At 35.4% G+C, this 19087-nt stretch overlaps 1 protein-coding gene across 1 annotated transcript; it reads left to right on the top strand.

Moving 5' to 3' along the window:
* The first annotated feature begins 1744 nt into the window (after positions 1-1744).
* Positions 1745-12581, top strand: LOC135687313 (putative ATP-dependent RNA helicase DDX46). The gene is made up of 2 exons (XM_065203840.2): positions 1745-1976; positions 8216-12581. Exons 1-2 carry the CDS (start codon positions 1831-1833, stop codon positions 11835-11837), a joined length of 3768 nt encoding a protein of 1255 aa, XP_065059912.2. The 5' UTR covers positions 1745-1830; the 3' UTR covers positions 11838-12581.
* The last annotated feature ends 6506 nt before the right edge of the window (positions 12582-19087 follow it).

The following is a 19087-nucleotide window of genomic DNA, read 5'->3' as shown; positions in this document are numbered from 1 at the left end:
CCTAGTGATTTTGGTTTTTTGAATTTTTGAACTTTTTGAATTGCATAAGCAACATGCCCATAAATATTTTTCCTGGACAAACAGTTAATAACAAAAGTTTTGATGAGAAACTTTTCATAATGATTTTAAGTGTTTTAGTGTTAATTTGTAAGCAATGACGAAAAAGTTTCCCACGAAAAAAGTCATTGTAACCATTTCTATCATTAGAATACCTCTGCTTAACGAAAAGGGAGAAGGAGAGAGAAATTTAACAAGAAACGGTGAGACCATAGAAAGCAAGCAAAACCTAGAGTCTCCCGAGGCACATTTCGCAAACCACATATAATCCGCCGTTTCTAAAACCAGGAACAAGCGGAACAACCACAACCCAATGTTGTGCTTTTTAAGGCTGGTCGGTGTATGGTAGCAAAACCCACAATGAAATAAACACTATATATATATATACTATTTACAAGTAATTATTATAATTAATTCCATTCTTGACAACGAACGATCTTGACAACTTTAAAACGACTTGAAAACGTCCTTGACAACTCCAACTCCTCGATCGCAATTCCTCTCTCTAAAAACCCTCAGCACGCCCCTCCCAACTCCAACTGAGCTAAACAATAAATCCATCAATCAATTACTTTAAGACAACAAGATGCAGCTAAGCGTGCTTAAAAACCAATATCGACTACGGACAGCATAATAATATTAAGAACGAAAAAGCAACGATATTTATTCTAAACTTATATTACAACACCAGTAACAAGTAGTAACAAGCGGATAGCAGAACAACCCAATAAGAAGCGTAACAACCCAGGAGCAACATCCAATTGTAATGTCAGGATGGTCGGTCAATCAGGCACCCCTCACATTTGCAAAAATGCCAGGCATCAAGAAATAAACTACCAGTAAAGCCTCTTTTTTATACGGTTTTAGCCCCTCCACTTTTTCTAGAGCCCCCGCTTTTTACAACGCTCCACGGTACCTGCGGTCTGTTTAATAATCCATACAGTAACAAGCATAATGAAAAGATTAATTCATTTAATGTTTGGGAATAATAGTATATTAATAGATAAACAAGTTGAAACTTTCAAAGATAAACATGTAAAGGCGGAAGTTTTTACAGAAACTTCAAGCAGAAGTTCCCGTCTTGATTTTGATGTTAGATTGTTGTCAAAAGTTTCAACATTCATACCCCAAAAATGTCATTTATGATATAATAATCAAAAGTTTCATGATTATATTGCAAGCTTGATGGTAGTTAAGTTTCCGCAACTCGGTATAGGTTGCACAAAAATTGATATCAATAAAATTATTAAATATTATTAATTTAATAAAATATTTAGGATTCAAATTGATGATTACCTCTTTAAAGTAACTATACGAACACTTTCTGTACCAAAATACCTTGTTTTGTGGATTTTAGAATATGCAAGCAAATTTGTATCATTGCAGCAAAGAACAATATAATTTCTCTAAGTTTTATGAAAGCAATTTGCCCTTCTTTGCCTAGCTCTAGGGTATTCACTTTTGTATTTTGATATTTTAAAGACTACATTTTCATTAACATTTTGAAGTTTACACGGTCGCCGAGAATGTAGTCCCATTCATGATAAATTACATTGAATTAAAAATAAAACAAAATTTAAAAAAATAAAAAGGAAGAAAACTGCAATTTATGCAAACAGTAATAATAACAATCATAATCTTTATCATCTTGTCCTGAATGAACAAAGAGAGGCTGTCTGCGCGCAAGCGCATAACCTGCACGTTCACCAAACCATTGATGGGCCTAAGAAACCCAAAAGTACCATCGTTTGTAGTATGTTGTAAAATTTTGAAATGGGGGGTGATACTAGAAGTAGACGGAGAGAAAGAAGCTCAAGCTCCGAGACTGATAAAAAGAAATTAAAAAAGAGTCGTCGATACAAGAAAAGGACGTACTCCAGTGAAGAAATCAGCAGTGGCTCAGAGGACGATTTTAAGCGGTAAGCTTTATAGCTGATCTTCTCTCCGTCAGAACAAACGGGTCTTTTAACTTTTACCTCTAATTCTACATCGATACTGAGCAGGACCGAGTGTCGGTGTAATGCTCAGATTGCAAGAAATAATAGATTAATGGATAAAAAGTGCTAGAAGATGCCACTGATCAATGATTCCTTTTTTGTCACTGTGTAATAGTGCTGTATTGTTCCCATTTTACTAACAGATTACCTTCGACAGAACAAGACTGGTGAATCGTTTATCCTAAGGAGTTCGAGAAGCAAGACTGCAAATATATCATTAAAATATCTTTATATAAGTCTGCAGTTTTATTAGAAATAGAACAGAACACCATTAAAGTAGCCACTTTATAACCCTGCAACTCTATCCAGATATCCAGCTTAATTCAATTCCAATTATTAAGAAAGTTATAAAATTTAATTTAAATCCGCTATATCCTGTATGAATTTTGGGATTTTAGCTTGTCACAGATTCTAGCAAAATTAAGCAGGAAATGGTTGCTAATAAAACTAGTACCCAAAATTTAATATTCATCAACAGATCAAACTATTGAAGCTAAAGATAAAACTAGCTTAAAACAGCTGGCAAGTTTTACTAAAGATCATGCCCAGGGTGGAATCCATGTGAAGCTCATGCCAAATATACACCAATAAACAATAGAAAAAAATGGTAAACCATTAGTCTACGCAGGATATCTCCAGGGTAAGCTATAGATTCCACACTTGGATCATGCTCGCCACTAATCCTGTACATGGGTCTCAAATGCAGGCTGGCACTAGACATGGGTTCTCAACTCAATGGTCTTTTTACTCTTCTCTTTATTGATAATTCAGGATTTTTTAAATTCTACTACATACTGTTTATACCGACCAGCCAGTTTATATATCACCATGTCTTTTTAAGTCATCTGACCACTTCCTAGTTGTTTGGGGCTGTGTTTCCATGCAATGCTTGTCTCCAGGAGGTACAATTCCATCACTTTTTGCAGACAGATCCCATGCCTTTTTGATATTCTGAAACTAGTCAAGAATGATCTACCATTTCTCCAAACGTTTACCCAGAATGCTGTTTGAGATGTCAGATTGCCAGAACATCATGTTTGGTTGCCCAGCATTGGCATTTATGATGTTAGGTGAAATTCGCTGTAGGTCTAGAATGTTGATAATTATCTCAATAAATTTTCCATCATTGTCCAGCTAAAAAAATTTCATCGTCTTTTTTGTAACTTGCTATACTTTTGGTCCCCATAAAGACAGGCCTTTCATCATTTGATGTAATGATCTATGCTGGACATCAACAATGAAGAAGTTTTGCTCATTAGCAACTAGATCTTTCATTCAGGAATTTCCTGACTTTTAGGAACAGACTAAGAGAAAATATGCTAAGTTTAACCAGCTAAGGTAAAGCTTCAAATAAATTAAAACCACTATCTAGAAGTTCGCTTTTTCAGAGTATGAATGGCAATCAGATTTTGAATTGGTTGAACAATTCTCTCCCTCATCCTCTCCAGAGAAGCCTGTACTCAGAGAGAACAACAGGGGCAAAGCACCAAGAAAAAATTCATAACAGTAGTGAAACACAGAAAAATGCTCAATTTCACAAAGTAAAGGGCTGGCTACTGTCCCTGCTGCCCCCTTCACAGGCGTCCTTTGTCCTCTCTGACTGCTCCACACTCGCCCAAAAATCGCACTCTTTTTTCGCACTCACGCAGCACCAGGTTTTGATTGACTATACCTTTTTTGTTATTTGTTTCTTTTAGCTTCTTGTTAATTTTTTTAAAAGTAGTTTTTTAATTTTTTTGTGAGTTATATTGATAGCATTTTTGGGGTAGGCAGGATTATAAACAAATTAAGGCCCGATTCCCATTAATAAGTCTTATCCATTTTCATATCTTTTGTCTTTGTTCGAACTCATGTTGTTCCTAGTGAAACAATGCATTCTCAAATAACTGTTTTTTAATAGCTCCACTTTGGTTCCCATTTATAGCACTCGCATTCTAAAAAAACATTCAGCTAAAAGGCCGCGAGGGAAGCCCTTGACAACATCACTTTATGTGCCAGCTTTAAGTTTCCAAAAATTGTTTGTTTCTATTGGGGAGGTGTGAATTATATAACAGTGACAACAACAATAATGTCTCTAACTTCTCCCTAAGTGCTCTTCCTTTCTCTTTGGGGTGGTATATGTTTTGGTAAGGGCTGTCAATAGCCAAATCAATCATTTTGCGAGGGCCATGGCAAGGGCAAGGTCGATTGCCTGTGTGAAACGAAAAGGCCTGCTAAAGAAGTTTTCCAGGAGTGCTACAATTTGTTACTGGTCAGGCCTTTTTGTTGACGCGAGCGATCACTCACGATCGCTAACGCAAAACGGTAAATTGTGAAGAATAAATGTCTCATCAATCAAGACATTTCTAGTTATCTTTTGTGATCCAAGCAAGTGACATAGACAATACAAAGCCGGTATATCAAAACACAGGAAATATAAGTAAGCTGACTAAACCACATCTCAACGAAACAATGCATTAGTATTTGAACTACAATAGCACTTAGGACATTTTCTGTACAGCCAGACTGTAAAGTATTTTTTCTGGGCAGGGAACGCCAGAACATTAATTTTGAAATTTGTGGATAACAAAAATTTCCCGCGAAAATCATGCGTGAACTTTGAAGCAAAGGCTTTCGAAGAGACCTTGAATTTTTTGTTTTTTCTTGTTATCAGAAGTCAGAAGTTTTAATGGTGGAATATTTGCGAGGAACATGACCAGATAAACAAATATTGTGCGCAGAATTTACGGCAAATTTTCAACAACATTTTGCGATCATCCGGCAATGACATCTATATGACCTTCATGATATACATAAAGTTTATAAACAAAGCACATTTTTATTGGGTATTTGTTCTTTCTTGGAGTGCAATAAAAGTCATCATAACAGTTTATTTTCATTTGATGTTACCTCAAACAAAAGGGTACCTTATAAGATCATTGCTATCACTATCAGAGCGATCACTTGAGCAAGAGAAATCATGCGAGTGATCGGCCACTCGCGTGGGTTATTTCTTACGAAAAGGCCTGCTGGTGGTGCAATAATTTTGTGAAGGAAATGTGCAATGCACATGTAAGCGGCCTAGTTAGAAAATTTTTTAAGATTTATTTTACCAATCATAAATATTCTCTATTACAAAGTTTAATGAATGCTTTGTGCCAAAATATCATGAAAAATTTAAGTCAATGTACTGAAAAAATTGTCAAACCTGTCTGTATTTCTTGTAATTCAAAGAAAATTTTCCTATGGTACCTTGTCTGCTTACAGCTGCATCCATGTGAAAAACATTGCCCATGATGGTTTTTTTATAGAATAAGGAGCAGCCTGTGCTAGTAATTGCATATTACCCATTATCAATGAATTGATAGAAGTCAAGAATCAGGAGCCTAATTTTTGTTTTATGATACGTATAAGATGCAATATCTCCCTCATACTTTTTTAATGGTATGCATTTATATCTCCAAAGGATGACAATATTTTAGATTTATGAGGCCTGGCCATAAGAGTTTTAGCAGGGGAGCAGTAAACAGCTCTCCTAGTAATTTCCAGGTGAGCTAGCTGTAGATAAAAAGGATAAAAACAAAGAAAAATTGATATCAAGGAGAGCTATTTGCTTTTTAGAGCATTTAGGAGAGAAATTTGTAGCTCCCCTCCACTATTTGAGGAGAGCTTTGAAGGAAACAAGAGCTTTGGCTGTATTCAAATGGCCAGGCCTGGTTTTTCAAGTGTTTCTAAACAACTCCACTTGTATTATGTTGCAAAGTCCCTCAAAACTCTAATGTCCACCCAATGTATAAAAATTGAGAGGCTAGTAAATAACAAACAAGATCTTATAGACTAGATTCCTTTTCCATAATGGATACACAAGTTGATGTAATAATGTAGCTCTCTTGTTGATAGCTTTAAATGGGGATGATTAAACCATCAATGAATTACAAAATACAATGATTTATGTATAGATTTGACTATATAAAGATCAGAATGTAGGAGGAAATTCTAAAGAGGCAGTAAGGCAAGGTAAATGTATGAAGAATTTCTCTACAAGAATAATGACACAGATCAATCTGCAAGCCCCAATTGACATATGTACAACTTTATTTCTACTAATCACCAATGGGTTAAGCTTTTTCCATAATACTAAGTTAGTGACACCCTGTTTGAATGTTGCTAGAAACTCTGTGTGAGAATGAAGATAGCTTTGCTGCATGGAAACAAAATATCAAAGTACTCATCTTTCTTACTGAGAATGAGAAAATAAGATATAAAATGTTTTTAAGTTCTCGTATTTGTTTTACTAAAGTGGTGTATAAAAATGACTAGTTTGTCCTTGGTTAGGCTCCCAGTTTAATGAATGATGACATATTCCTTTTATAAGGATACCTAGAATTATAGTTTGTCATCATACTTTACGTGGGATTATTTTATGGACTAGATGTTACGATGTGCGTGAAAAGCATTTTTTTTACCCTTTTAATAGCATATATGTTTATACCCAGTCAGAGTGATTTCAAACTCTACAACGATAATAAGAAATCCAAGCAGTATCATAGCATGTTCAGATACCTTTTCTCATCTTCTAAGATATTTAGCTCTAGTCTGGGAATTGTATCTTTGGCGGTGCCTTTTTGTAATAAGCTATATGTAACAGGAAAATGTAAAAGTTTAATAAATGTAATAGATAAATGACATATATAATAGTTTGTTTCCAGCTATACTCAATCAGGGCAAGATGCAACATCACTTTTTAATGAAAACAAGGGGTAATGCTGCTACTAAGGGAAGCATACTAATAAGCCCAGGCAAGCAGCAACACAGTCTTAATAATACCATGTTACCATTACCATTCAATGTAAAATTTCAAATATTCCTCGAATGTGTTATTATAGCCTTTGGCATGCTTTTGCCATATGCTGTGGACTTGGCATCAGATATAACGATTATGCTCTTATTTGGTCATCTATCCGAAGTAGGACTTTTTTATTCATGGTATTAACACTCAGCACTAATCAAGAGTTTCAACTCAATATTTAGGGTTTGTAATGTGACAAGTAGACATGAAGCTAGTGTAGAATATAGAAGATTATATATGAAGCCTAAAGTTAAGATGGAGGCTTTGTGTGGAATCCATCTACACACCACTTTTAAATTTATCTTGATTGAGTGTAAGCTTGATTGAGTGTAGCTCAATCATTTTATAATAACATATTAAGTATCTATTTGCCGTAATGATATAAATAACTGACGTTCAAACTACTCACTTTGAGATGTTTATTGAAAATATTTTGCTTCGCTGTGTTTAAGTGATGTTCTGAGGTTAGCAGAAATCTATCTAGATCTAGGAGCAGAGCTGAATTTAAATATCAGTGGTACAAATAATCCAAGACAATTCATAGAATTGGCAGTTGTGCCTAGTGCTGCAATGAAAGTTTTAACCAGCGATGTTTAGTCAAAGTAGCTACTGCATATACATAATCATGATTTTCTGATTCAACAAAAGAAGGTTTTTGGAAATCTTGGTGTGTGGTAGGTTTAATGCTTTAGTTAGAACTAGAATGACAATTCTTCCATGCTGTGAAAAAGGTCAATTTCTGGGGTCTCTTTTTCTTGTGGAATTTTTTATGATGTTGTGCTGATGACAAGTTATTATCCCCAAAAACCAGGGTATGCATTCCTTGATGACCTTGAATGGACAACAATATTGCAGTCGGCTGGTAAATTCTTGTTTTGTTAGAAGGGATAGGTATTATTGATACAAAATTTCCAAGTTTGTTATCATTATGAGATTTCTACTGACTTTCGGTGGTACAAATTCTCGAATCGTTTTTGGAAAAACTAATAACATAAACTGTCTGACACTCGTCATAGTACTAAACGTTAGTGGTCTTTATTCTGCTATATTAGCAATTGGTACTAAAAAAATTCAACTACCAATCAAACGAGAAATAAATATCTTGTTAAACTACAACTACCCCCGTATTTTTGTGACATTTTGAAATATAAAGCAAAAACAAAGCAACAGTTATCATTAGAAGTTGTAATGACAATCTTGAAATCGTTTTTCGTTTTTTGTATCAACTATATCTCTAAATATTGTGTATTTATGTCAATGATGCGTCATTTTTCCTGTAAATTGATTATTTTATGTAATTCTTGTCAGCTATAATCTTTTGTTTTGTTTTTAGTGTCTCGCCAGAAAAGAAAAAATCAAAATCCAAGTCTAAAAAGAAGTTAAGAGAAAGTCCAAGCCCTGAAAAAAGGAAAAAACGAAGGAGATCAAGCTCGAGTTTGTCATCTTCACCAGAAAGAAAATCAAGTAAAAAGAAGAAGGCAAGTAAGTATGACAGTGAAGAGGAAAGCCCTATAAAGAAAAAGAAGAAAAAGCATCGCGAAAGTCGAAGCAGAAGCAAGTCTCCGATAAAAACTAAATCAACAGGAGGAAAGGTTAAAGAAAAATACAAAGAAAGGAAAGAAGAAAAGTCGAAGAAGAAGTATGATAGTGAAAGTGGAGAGGAAGATGACAGGCAAATAAAGGAAAAGGTCAAGCATAAAGACAAAGGAAAAGAAGATGGAGCTGCAAAAGGCACCGGAATTAGAGACAGAGAGAAGAACGGAGAGCATCGTAAAGATAAAGAAAAAGGTGAAGAGCATCACAAAGAAAGACATAAAGATCAAGACGTAGACACATCTAGTGATAAGGAAGAAAAAGTTATTCATAGAGAACCAAAAGAAGAAAAGACAGAGAGCAAAGAAAAGAAGACTACAAAAGAGAAGGAGACGAAAAGTAAGGATAGAGATAAGCGAGAAAAAACTGGGGAATACAAAGAGATAGATAAACAGAAGGAGAGAGATAAAGATAGGGAAAGAGAAAGGATTAAAGATAAAGAAAGGGAAAAAGAGCGGGATAGAGAACGGGGTAAGGAACGAGATAGGGAAAGAGGCCACAAGGAAGAAGAAAGAGAAACCAAGGAAAAAGTGAGAAGTAGAGATCAACGGGAAGACAAAGGTAGGGATCGAGATCGAGATAGAGAGAGAAATAGAGATAGAGACAGGGACCAGGACAAAGAGAGAAAAGCGCCCGGAAAGGATGAAAGACATCGCAGCAGAAAGCATGATCGGCATGACGACAAAGAGACTTCTGAGAGCAAAAGTGGAAAAGATAAGTCGGAAGGAGCTGTTGCTTTAGATAACATTGAAGATGCAATGAGAAGAAGAAAGGAAAGAGTAGAAGCATGGAGATTGGCAAGACAGCATAAGGATGGCGAGGAAACGCAGGAAGAGAAAGTCGCAGGGAAAAAGTGGAGTCTAGAAGATGATGATGATGACGACGAGGAGGATGATTCAGTGAAAAAGAATGATGAGAAGGATGAAGAGGATGAAGTTGATCCTTTGGACGCATACATGAAAGAGGTTCAAAAACAAGTGAAGAAGTTCAATGCATTCGGGCAAACAGCAAAGGAGAAAGGGAAAACAACCACAATTGTGACAACTGTTGTCAAAAAAGCAGAAAGTGATATGGGTGAAAAGAAGCCAGAAGTCATTGAACAGAATCAAGATCTCATGGAATATTCATCAGAAGAAGGGGAGAAAGAGGACATCCTTGAAGGCAACGCATTTGCCGCTATGAAGCAAAAGAAGAAAAAAGAGCTTCTGGCTGCTGATCACTCCAAGATTTATTATCGCCCGTTTAGGAAAAATTTTTATGTTGAGGTTCCAGATCTTGCAAAAATGACTGACGAAGAGGTAGACAAATACAGACTTGAGTTAGGTAGCATTAGAGTTGTAGGAAGAGATATTCCAAAGCCGATTAAGACTTGGGCTCAATCAGGTGTCAACAATAAGATACTAGAAGTTCTCAAGAAATGTAATTACGAGAAGCCAACCCCGGTCCAAGCGCAAGGTATACCTTCGATTATGTCAGGTCGTGATGTCATTGGTATTGCCAAAACAGGAAGTGGGAAAACATTAGCATTTTTGCTTCCAATGTTTAGACATGTATTAGACCAGCCACCTTTGGATGAGAATGATGGACCAATCGCGATTATAATGACACCCACTAGAGAACTTGCATTACAAATCCACAAGGAGACAAAAAGGTTCTGCAAGCCACTGGGTCTTCAGGCCGTGTGTATTTATGGTGGAAGTGGGATAAGCGAGCAAATAGCTGAGCTCAAGCGGGGTGCTGAAATAATTGTATGTACCCCCGGAAGAATGATTGACATGCTAACTGCAAACAGTGGGCGTGTAACCAATTGTAGACGATGCACGTATCTAGTTTTAGATGAAGCAGATCGCATGTTCGATATGGGCTTTGAACCACAGGTTATGAAGATTATTGCGAACATTAGGGACGACAGGCAGACGGTTCTGTTTTCTGCAACTTTTCCGCGTCAGCTTGAAGGCCTTGCAAGGAAACTTTTGAAATCACCGATTGAAATTGAAGTGGGTGGACGTAGTATTGTCTGCTCTGACATTTCTCAGCATGTTGTTGTAATTGATGAGGATAACAAGTTTTTGAAGCTGCTTGAGTTGCTAGGGATGTACCAAGATCAAGGTAGTATCCTCGTTTTTGTAGAGAAACAGGACTCTGCAGATGTTCTCTTCAAGGATTTGCTAAAACGTGGATATCCTTGTTTGTCATTACACGGGGGTATGGATCAGTTTGATCGCGATAGTACGATTACTGATTTTAAAAATGGTAACATCAAGATAATGGTTGCGACATCAGTAGCCGCACGTGGCCTGGATGTCAAGCAACTCAATTTGGTTGTTAACTATGACTGTCCAAATCATTTTGAGGATTACGTTCATCGTGTGGGCCGCACTGGTCGTGCAGGAAATAAAGGCGTGGCCTTTACTCTGATAACACCGGATGAAGGAAAGCTTGCCCAAGATATAATCAAAGCGCTTGAGACATCTAAAGGAGCACCGCCAGAGGCGCTCAAGACTTTGTGGCAAGAATATAAAGAGCAAATGAAAGCAGAAGGAAAAAAGGTAAAAAGGGAAAAGAACAAGGGATTCGGCGGAAAAGGCTTCAAGTTTGACGAAGAAGAAGAAGCAAAGAGCAACGAAATGAAAAAAATGCAAAAATGGGCCTTAGGCCTACAGGATTCGGATGACGAGGCTGAAGCGGCTGAAAATGCCATGGATAAAATAGAAGATGACTTAAACAAGGCATTCCACGATTCAAAGCCTAAGAAAGCGCCTCCACAGCTTGCACCAGGCCTGGCAGGGCAGCAACCAGCAGTCATTGATCAAGACAAGATGAAGAAAGCTTCGAGTATTGCTGCAAAGATAAACATAAAGATAAGTCAGGGTCAAAATGCAGATAAAACACAGCATGCCGCAACCCAGATTCTCAAAGGTGGAGCTCTAGAGCAGATTAAGGGTATTGGACTGGCTAAGCAGCTTGCTGACAAAGTAAATGCGAAGTTGAATTATAAAGCCCCTGAAACAGAAAAAGAAGAGGAGGGACAGACAGAGCCAGAGAAATTGGAGAAATATGAGTCTGAAATTGATATTAATGATCTACCACAACAAGCAAGATGGAGGATCACATCCAAAGAGACGATATCACGGGTATGTGAAGTTTCAGAAGCGGGGATTACAGTCAGGGGCTCGTATGTACCCCCAGGGAGCAAGGTAAAGGAGGGTGAAAAAAGATTGCATTTGTACATCGAGTCATTATCAGAAAGGGCAATTCAAATAGCCAGAGCAGAAGTGAGGAGGTTACTAAAGGAAGAGCTCATTAAGTTTGAGTCATCGACTTATAGGCCTCAGGCAGGTGGGCGTTATAAGGTAGTATAGGCCATTTTGGCTGGTGGAATTCAATTTGACGATAAAACAATGCTTCGCCAAAAAGATATCAAGAACCATTGGAAGACAAAAAAAATTTTGAACAAAAACTGTATTTGTCGACTCAAATACTGCCGCAGTATCCTATTGGATCTAACAGACAAGATTTATGTAAACCATTTGATGAATCTTTCGAAAATGGGAGTAGTTGAAATACGTATTCTCTGTAGTATTTTGAAAAGCAATTTTGAAGTCCCAATGCAATTTTTAACATTTTTCACACCCCCCCCTTGTATTTTCCAAAGAAGGACAATGTTTTGCAGTTTCCACTAAACGTATAAATATTTTGAAGACAGTTTTTTTATTGGATTCGATTTGCGATGCCATAAAAGAGTCAAGTAACATAACGAAGCATTTCTTTTAGGATGACCCCTAGCCCTTTAGCACGTGCCCCTTTTGATTATTACGATCAGTATCGAAAAAGAATAAAGTTTTCAGTTTGGTATTGACTTCAAGATCACATTGGAATAAAAGCTTCAAAAGAGTTGAAAGAAGCCTTGATAATAGCTTTCAAGTTTTATGTTTTAAGTACCTTTGATTTGCATTTATTTTATAATTCCTTCGTCTTTTTCACGTGTGCCTGGAATTTAGACTGCATCATTCAAGGCTGTACCACATCTTTTCTTTTGTTATGTCGTTTTAATGCTCGCCATGGGGACATCGAAACCCTTGATTTTATGGAACACTTCATCGTAATTCAAATTTTTGTCTCTTCGTCACATTTCTGCATCATCTACAACGCATGTGCTGCTGACAGAGCAGAATTTGCGCGGGCACGTGTGTAAATACCAAACTTTGTGCCTCCTAACTCCCTACAGCATATCCTGAGATCAGGCCAACACTTGATTTTTTCTTCCTTGGTCCTTAAATTCTTGATCTATCATTTCAAAAAGCTTCCTCGTTTGAGTTGGCTTGATCACGTCGCTTTACGCAGCTCCTACTTTGTCATTTGTGCTTGGCTGAAGTTCAGGTTTTGTGTTCTGTTAAGACTGTTAAGCACTACTATTTAAGCTTATGGCGAACTTAATGAAGTCTAGACACGTGGTACCACTTGCATTACTCATGTAGTTTATAGAATATTCGGCCTAAACCGATTCTAACTGCACATTGTGATTTACGCTTCATATTGCTAGCTAAGACCAAGTCCCATAAACATATTACTAATATTTAGTGTTGTGACTTGCAGTTCATTTGAAACTACCCATCCTTTCAAAAAATGTAGGATATAAAAAGGCCTTAGACACAGATAGACCACAGCAAGTCAATTTATAGATAGGCTTTCAGACTTTACACAAGAGTGAGGGTTGTTGTTTGGCGAGGGAAAATACAGTATCGATAGTAGTGTGAATCAATCTCTTCGAACTGAATGCTACTAAGTCCAAAGCAGATTGTCAGTCGGAAAATAGAATGTAACATTCAATCCATGAAAAAATTATGTGTGGTGATAAACCAAAACAAAGTACCATAGAAAAAGTTAATTGGGATTGTTGGTTGGAAAGAGTAAAGTTTTTGAATGTCAAATGCGTAACTACGAAGGAGGTCCTTTACCCAGCATCCTTTGTAATTTGCCATGAGTTTAACAAGATGGCGTCTGCAAGTGAAAATATAACAAACTTGGCAAGAGAAATTGAAGAAAATCTATCTTTTTGGCTACTTGATCCAAGAATTTAAAGATTCTGGAAGCAATGCTAGAGACCAGAGGTACAGTTTTCACATCTTTTGGTAACTTTTGCCATTGTCTTTTGTTTTATTTTTCCACAAAATACATACTTTTGTTTAAATAATCTAAAAATGGTTTGATTTTGAGCCGAAGACTATTCTTAAATTATTCTTAAGCGGCACAAGGTGTAAATTCCCCTGAAGATCAGAGAATAAAATCTTTGTTCATTTATTACGTCATCACAAAAAAACAAAACAAGAATTCTCCAATTCTGAGCTCAGCGTCATTAACAAATCACAGCCAGTTCCTGAAAAGCAACGGAGTCGCATTTTAGAATAAATGACTACAAGGCCCGATGCGTCTGCTTAAAAACATGAAGCGTGAAACTTGCATTTGTTTTGCTTTCCTAAAAACTCACATAGACAAAAAATTTAATTCTTGGTGAAGTTTAAGCCTTGCATTTTCCTTAAATCATTCTCAAACACCAGCAATTTTGATCCTAAACATTCTGATAAACATTCTTATGAAAAAGTGTCTATGAGCAAAAACAAACAAAAGATTTAAAAGATTACGATAATCGCAAATTTCAGTTCTGATGAATTATAAAGATCATTAAAGGTATATTAAGTTTTTTATATTAAATGGTAGGGGCATATGACAGAAGAAGAAGAGGATAAAGGAGAAGAAGAAGAAAGGTGAACCTCTTTTGTGGCTTTGCGTATGTTTTCTCCTTTCATCGTTAGACCATAACGACGTTGAGAATATTTTGGAAATAGAAAATGATTCTTCTTAACTAAGAAAGGCAATAACGGAATAAAAGTGCATTTTACAGTTTAGATTTTTCATTGTGACCTTTGTAATGAATTCTATTGACAGTGATTGCGACAGGAATTCATCATTAACTCTTTGCGAAAAAACCATCCTTCTTTTCCTTCCACCTTTTTCTTCTTTCTTTCCTTTGTTCCCTTAACCTCCAACTTCTCCATTCTCTGTCTTCATTCTGCTTTCCTCGCCTTCCTTCCCTTCAACTATATCCTTTCTACTCTTCCACATTCAACACCATTCACCATTCCCTCTCGAATTTTTTTTCTACCTTCTCTTTTTCTGTTTCTACTACATCTTCTTCATTTCTTTATTCTGTTTCTTTCTCTTCTTTTTCTCCTTTTCCCTTTCTTTGTGAACTTCTTCATTTTCTCTTTTATCTTTTCTCTATTCTTCTCTCTTTCATCTCAAGCTCAACCTCCCTTTCCTTCTACTTCCTTTTACCTTTGCCGTCGTCCTTTTCCTTCTCCCCATTTAACCCTTCATTTCCTTCCTCTTCTTTCTTCTTTATTTGGTTTTTTCTTTTGTGACAAGACAAGAGATGTCACGTTAGGAGGGAAGTTACTGCCTGGATTTTTTCAGGTTCATCCAGAAATGTAGGAAGGTCTTGAATATTATTAACGGATTCAAAGGTGAAATAAAAGCAGTTACTCAAAAGTGATAAAACACAAGAACTGTCTATTATTGAAGGATATTTATATAAGCGAAAGGAAAAATGATTTTAGGAAGAAAGACATCACTTCATCTCGTTGCACAAGGATTGTATTCCAAATCGCAAGTTTTTGATTATGGGTCGCAAGAATAATTGGTATCACTCTCACTTGAAGGAGCATCAGAAATCTTTTCATCTGCTCTAAAATTTGATCTGGTGCACAATACCAATGTATCTCCCCCTTATTCTGTTTCTTCTAGTTCATTTAATTTATAAAACTTTGTTCTCCCTTTACTCTCTCTTAATTTATTTCCTTTCCTTCCAAACCAAGCTCTGTTTCGATTTTAATTTTTTTAATTCGGTAAATTCCCCCTTATTCTGTTTCTTCTAGTTCATTTAATTTATAAAACTTTGTTCTCCCTTTACTCTCTCTTAATTTATTTCCTTTCCTTCCAAACCAAGCTCTGTTTCGATTTTAATTTTTTTAATTCGGTAAATTCCCCCTTATTCTGTTTCTTCTAGTTCATTTAATTTATAAAACTTTCATCTCCCTTTACCCTTTATTAATTTATTTCCCTTCCTTCCAAACCAAGCTCTGTTTCGATTTTAATTTTTTTAATTCGGTAAATTCCCCCTTATTCTGTTTCTTCTAGTTCATTTAATTTATAAAACTTTCTTCTCCCTTTACCCTTTATTAATTTACTTCCCTTCCTTCCAAACCAAGCTCTGTTTCGATTTTAATTTTTCTAATTCGGTAATCTCCCCCTTATTCTGTTTCTTCTAGTTCATTTAATTTATAAAACTTTCTTCTCCCTTTACCCTTTATTAATTTACTTCCCTTCCTTCCAAACCAAGCTCTGTTTCGATTTTAATTTTTCTAATTCGGCAATCTCCCCCTTATTCTGTTTCTTCTAGTTCATTTAATTTATAAAACTTTCTTCTCCCTTTACCCTTTATTAATTTACTTCCCTTCCTTCCAAACCAAGCTCTGTTTCGATTTTAATTTTTCTAATTCGGTAATCTCCCCCTTATTCTGTTTCTTCTAGTTCATTTAATTTATAAAACTTTCTTCTCCCTTTACCCTTTATTAATTTACTTCCCTTCCTTCCAAACCAAGCTCTGTTTCGATTTTAATTTTTCTAATTCGGTAATCTCCCCCTTATTCTGTTTCTTCTAGTTCATTTAATTTATAAAACTTTCTTCTCCCTTTACCCTTTATTAATTTACTTCCCTTCCTTCCAAACCAAGCTCTGTTTCGATTTTAATTTTTCTAATTCGGTAATCTCCCCCTTATTCTGTTTCTTCTAGTTCATTTAATTTATAAAACTTTCTTCTCCCTTTACCCTTTATTAATTTATTTCCCTTCCTTCCAAACCAAGCTCTGTTTCGATCTTAATTTTTTTAATTCGGTAAATTCCCCCTTATTCTGTTTCTTCTAGTTCATTCAATTTATAAAACTTTCTTCTCCCTTTACCCTCTATTAATTTGTTTCCCTTTCTTCCAAACCAAGCTCTGTTTCAATCTAAATTTTTCTAATTCGGCAATCTCCCCCTTATTCTGTTTCTTCTAGTTCATTTAATTTATAAAACTTTCTTCACCGTTCAACATCTATTAATTTATTTCTCTTCCTTCAGAACCAAACTTTTTCGATCTTAATTTTTCTAATTCGGCAATCTCCCCCTTATTCTCTTTCTTCTAGATCATTTAGATTACCAAACAATTTTCTCTCTTTACCCTGTATTAATTTATTTCCCTTCCCTCCAAATCAAACTCTGTTTCGATCTTATTTTTTCTAATTCGGCAATCTCCCCCTTATTCTGTTTCTTCTAGTTCATTTAATTTATAAAACTTTCTTCTCCCTTTACCCTCTATTAATTTATTTCCCTTCCTTCAAAACCAAGCTCTGTTTCGATTTCAATTTTTCTAATTCGGTAAATCCCCCCTTATTCTGATTCTTCTAGTTCATTTAATTTATAAAACTTTCTTCTCCCTTTACCCTCTATTAATTTGTTTCCCTTTCTTCCAAACCAAGCTTTGTTTCGATTTTAATTTTTCTAATTCGGTAAATCCCCCCTTATTCTGTTTCTTCTAGTTCATTTAATTTATTAAACTTTCTTCTCCCTTTACCCTCTATTAATTTGTTTCCCTTTCTTCCAAACCAAGCTCTGTTTCAATCTAAATTTTTCTAATTCGGCAATCGCCCCCTTATTCTGTTTCTTCTAGTTCATTTAATTTATAAAACTTTCTTCTCCTTTTACCCTCTATTAATTTATTTCCCTTCCTTCAAAACCAAGCTCTGTTTCGATTTCAATTTTTCTAATTCGGTAAATCCCCCCTTATTCTGTTTCTTCTAGTTCATTTAATTTATAAAACTTTCTTCTCCCTTTACCCTCTATTAATTTGTTTCCCTTTCTTCCAAACCAAGCTCTGTTTCAATCTAAATTTTTCTAATTCGGCAATCTCCCTCTTATTCTGTTTCTTCTAGTTCATTTAATTTATAAAACTTTCTTCTCCCTTTACCCTCTATTAATTTGTTTCCCTTTCTTCCAAACCAAGCTCTGTTTCAATCTAAATTTTTCTAATTCGGCAATCTCCCCCTTATTCTGTTTCTTCTAGTTCATTTAATTTATAAAACTTTCTTCACCGTTCAACATCTATTAATTTATTTCTCTTCCTTCAGAACCAAACTTTTTCGATCTTAATTTTTCTAATTCGGCAATCTCCCCCTTATTCTCTTTCTTCTAGATCATTTAGATTACCAAACAATTTTCTCTCTTTACCCTGTATTAATTTATTTCCCTTCCCTCCAAATCAAACTCTGTTTCGATCTTATTTTTTCTAATTCGGCAATCTCCCCCTAATTCTGTTTCTTCTAGTTCATTTAATTTATAAAACTTTCTTCTCCCTTTACCCTCTATTAATTTATTTCCCTTCCTTCAAAACCAAGCTCTGTTTCGATTTCAATTTTTCTAATTCGGTAAATCCCCCCTTATTCTGATTCTTCTAGTTCATTTAATTTATAAAACTTTCTTCTCCCTTTACCCTTTATTAATTTATTTCCCTTCCTTCCAAACCAAGCTCTGTTTCGATTTTAATTTTTTTAATTCGGTAAATTCCCCCTTATTCTGTTTCTTCTAGTTCATTTAATTTATAAAACTTTCTTCTCCCTTTACCCTTTATTAATTTACTTCCCTTCCTTCCAAACCAAGCTCTGTTTCGATTTTAATTTTTCTAATTCGGTAATCTCCCCCTTATTCTGTTTCTTCTAGTTCATTTAATTTATAAAACTTTCTTCTCCCTTTACCCTTTATTAATTTACTTCCCTTCCTTCCAAACCAAGCTCTGTTTCGATTTTAATTTTTCTAATTCGGTAAATTCCCCCTTATTCTGTTTCTTCTAGTTCATTTAATTTATAAAACTTTCTTCTCCCTTTACCCTTTATTAATTTACTTCCCTTCCTTCCAAACCAAGCTCTGTTTCGATTTTAATTTTTCTAATTCGGTAATCTCCCCCTTATTCTGTTTCTTCTAGTTCAATTACTTTATAAAACTTTCTTCTCCCTTTACCCTTTATTAATTTACTTCCCTTCCTTCCAAACCAAGCTCTGTTTCGATTTTAATTTTTCTAATTCGGTAATCTCCCCCTTATTCTGTTTCTTCTAGTTCATTTAAGTTAAAAAACTTTCTTCTCCCTTTACCCTTTATTAATTTATTTCCCTTCCTTCCAAACCAAGCTCTGTTTCGATCTTAATTTTTTTAATTCGGTAAATTCCCCCTTATTCTGTTTCTTTTAGTTCATTCAATTTATAAAACATTCTTCTCCCTTTACCCTCTATTAATTTGTTTCCCTTTCTTCCAAACCAAGCTCTGTTTCAATCTAAATTTTTCTAATTCGGCAATCTCCCCCTTATTCTGTTTCTTCTAGTTCATTTAATTTATAAAACTTTCTTCACCGTTCAACATCTATTAATTTATTTCTCTTCCTTCAGAACCAAACTTTTTCGATCTTAATTTTTCTAATTCGGCAATCTCCCCCTTATTCTCTTTCTTCTAGATCATTTAGATTACC

The sequence above is a fragment of the Rhopilema esculentum genome, chromosome 20 (genome assembly GCF_057945365.1).
Source record: "Rhopilema esculentum isolate cy_ngs chromosome 20, ASM5794536v1, whole genome shotgun sequence".
Taxonomy (NCBI): Eukaryota; Metazoa; Cnidaria; class Scyphozoa; order Rhizostomeae; family Rhizostomatidae; genus Rhopilema; species Rhopilema esculentum.
Note: the sequence above shows the minus strand (reverse complement) of the source record. Positions and strands in the feature narration are given on the sequence as shown.

What these genes read in the sequence shown, in the direction of transcription:
- LOC135687313 (XM_065203840.2), top strand. Translation starts at nt 1,831, where the DNA reads ATGGGGGGTGATACTAGAAGTAGACGGAGAGAAAGAAGCTCAAGCTCC. An exon ending in TCAGAGGACGATTTTAAGCG is followed by an intron (nt 1,977 to 8,215) that starts GTAAGCTTTATA and finishes TTTTGTTTTTAG; the next exon opens with TGTCTCGCCAGAAAAGAAAA.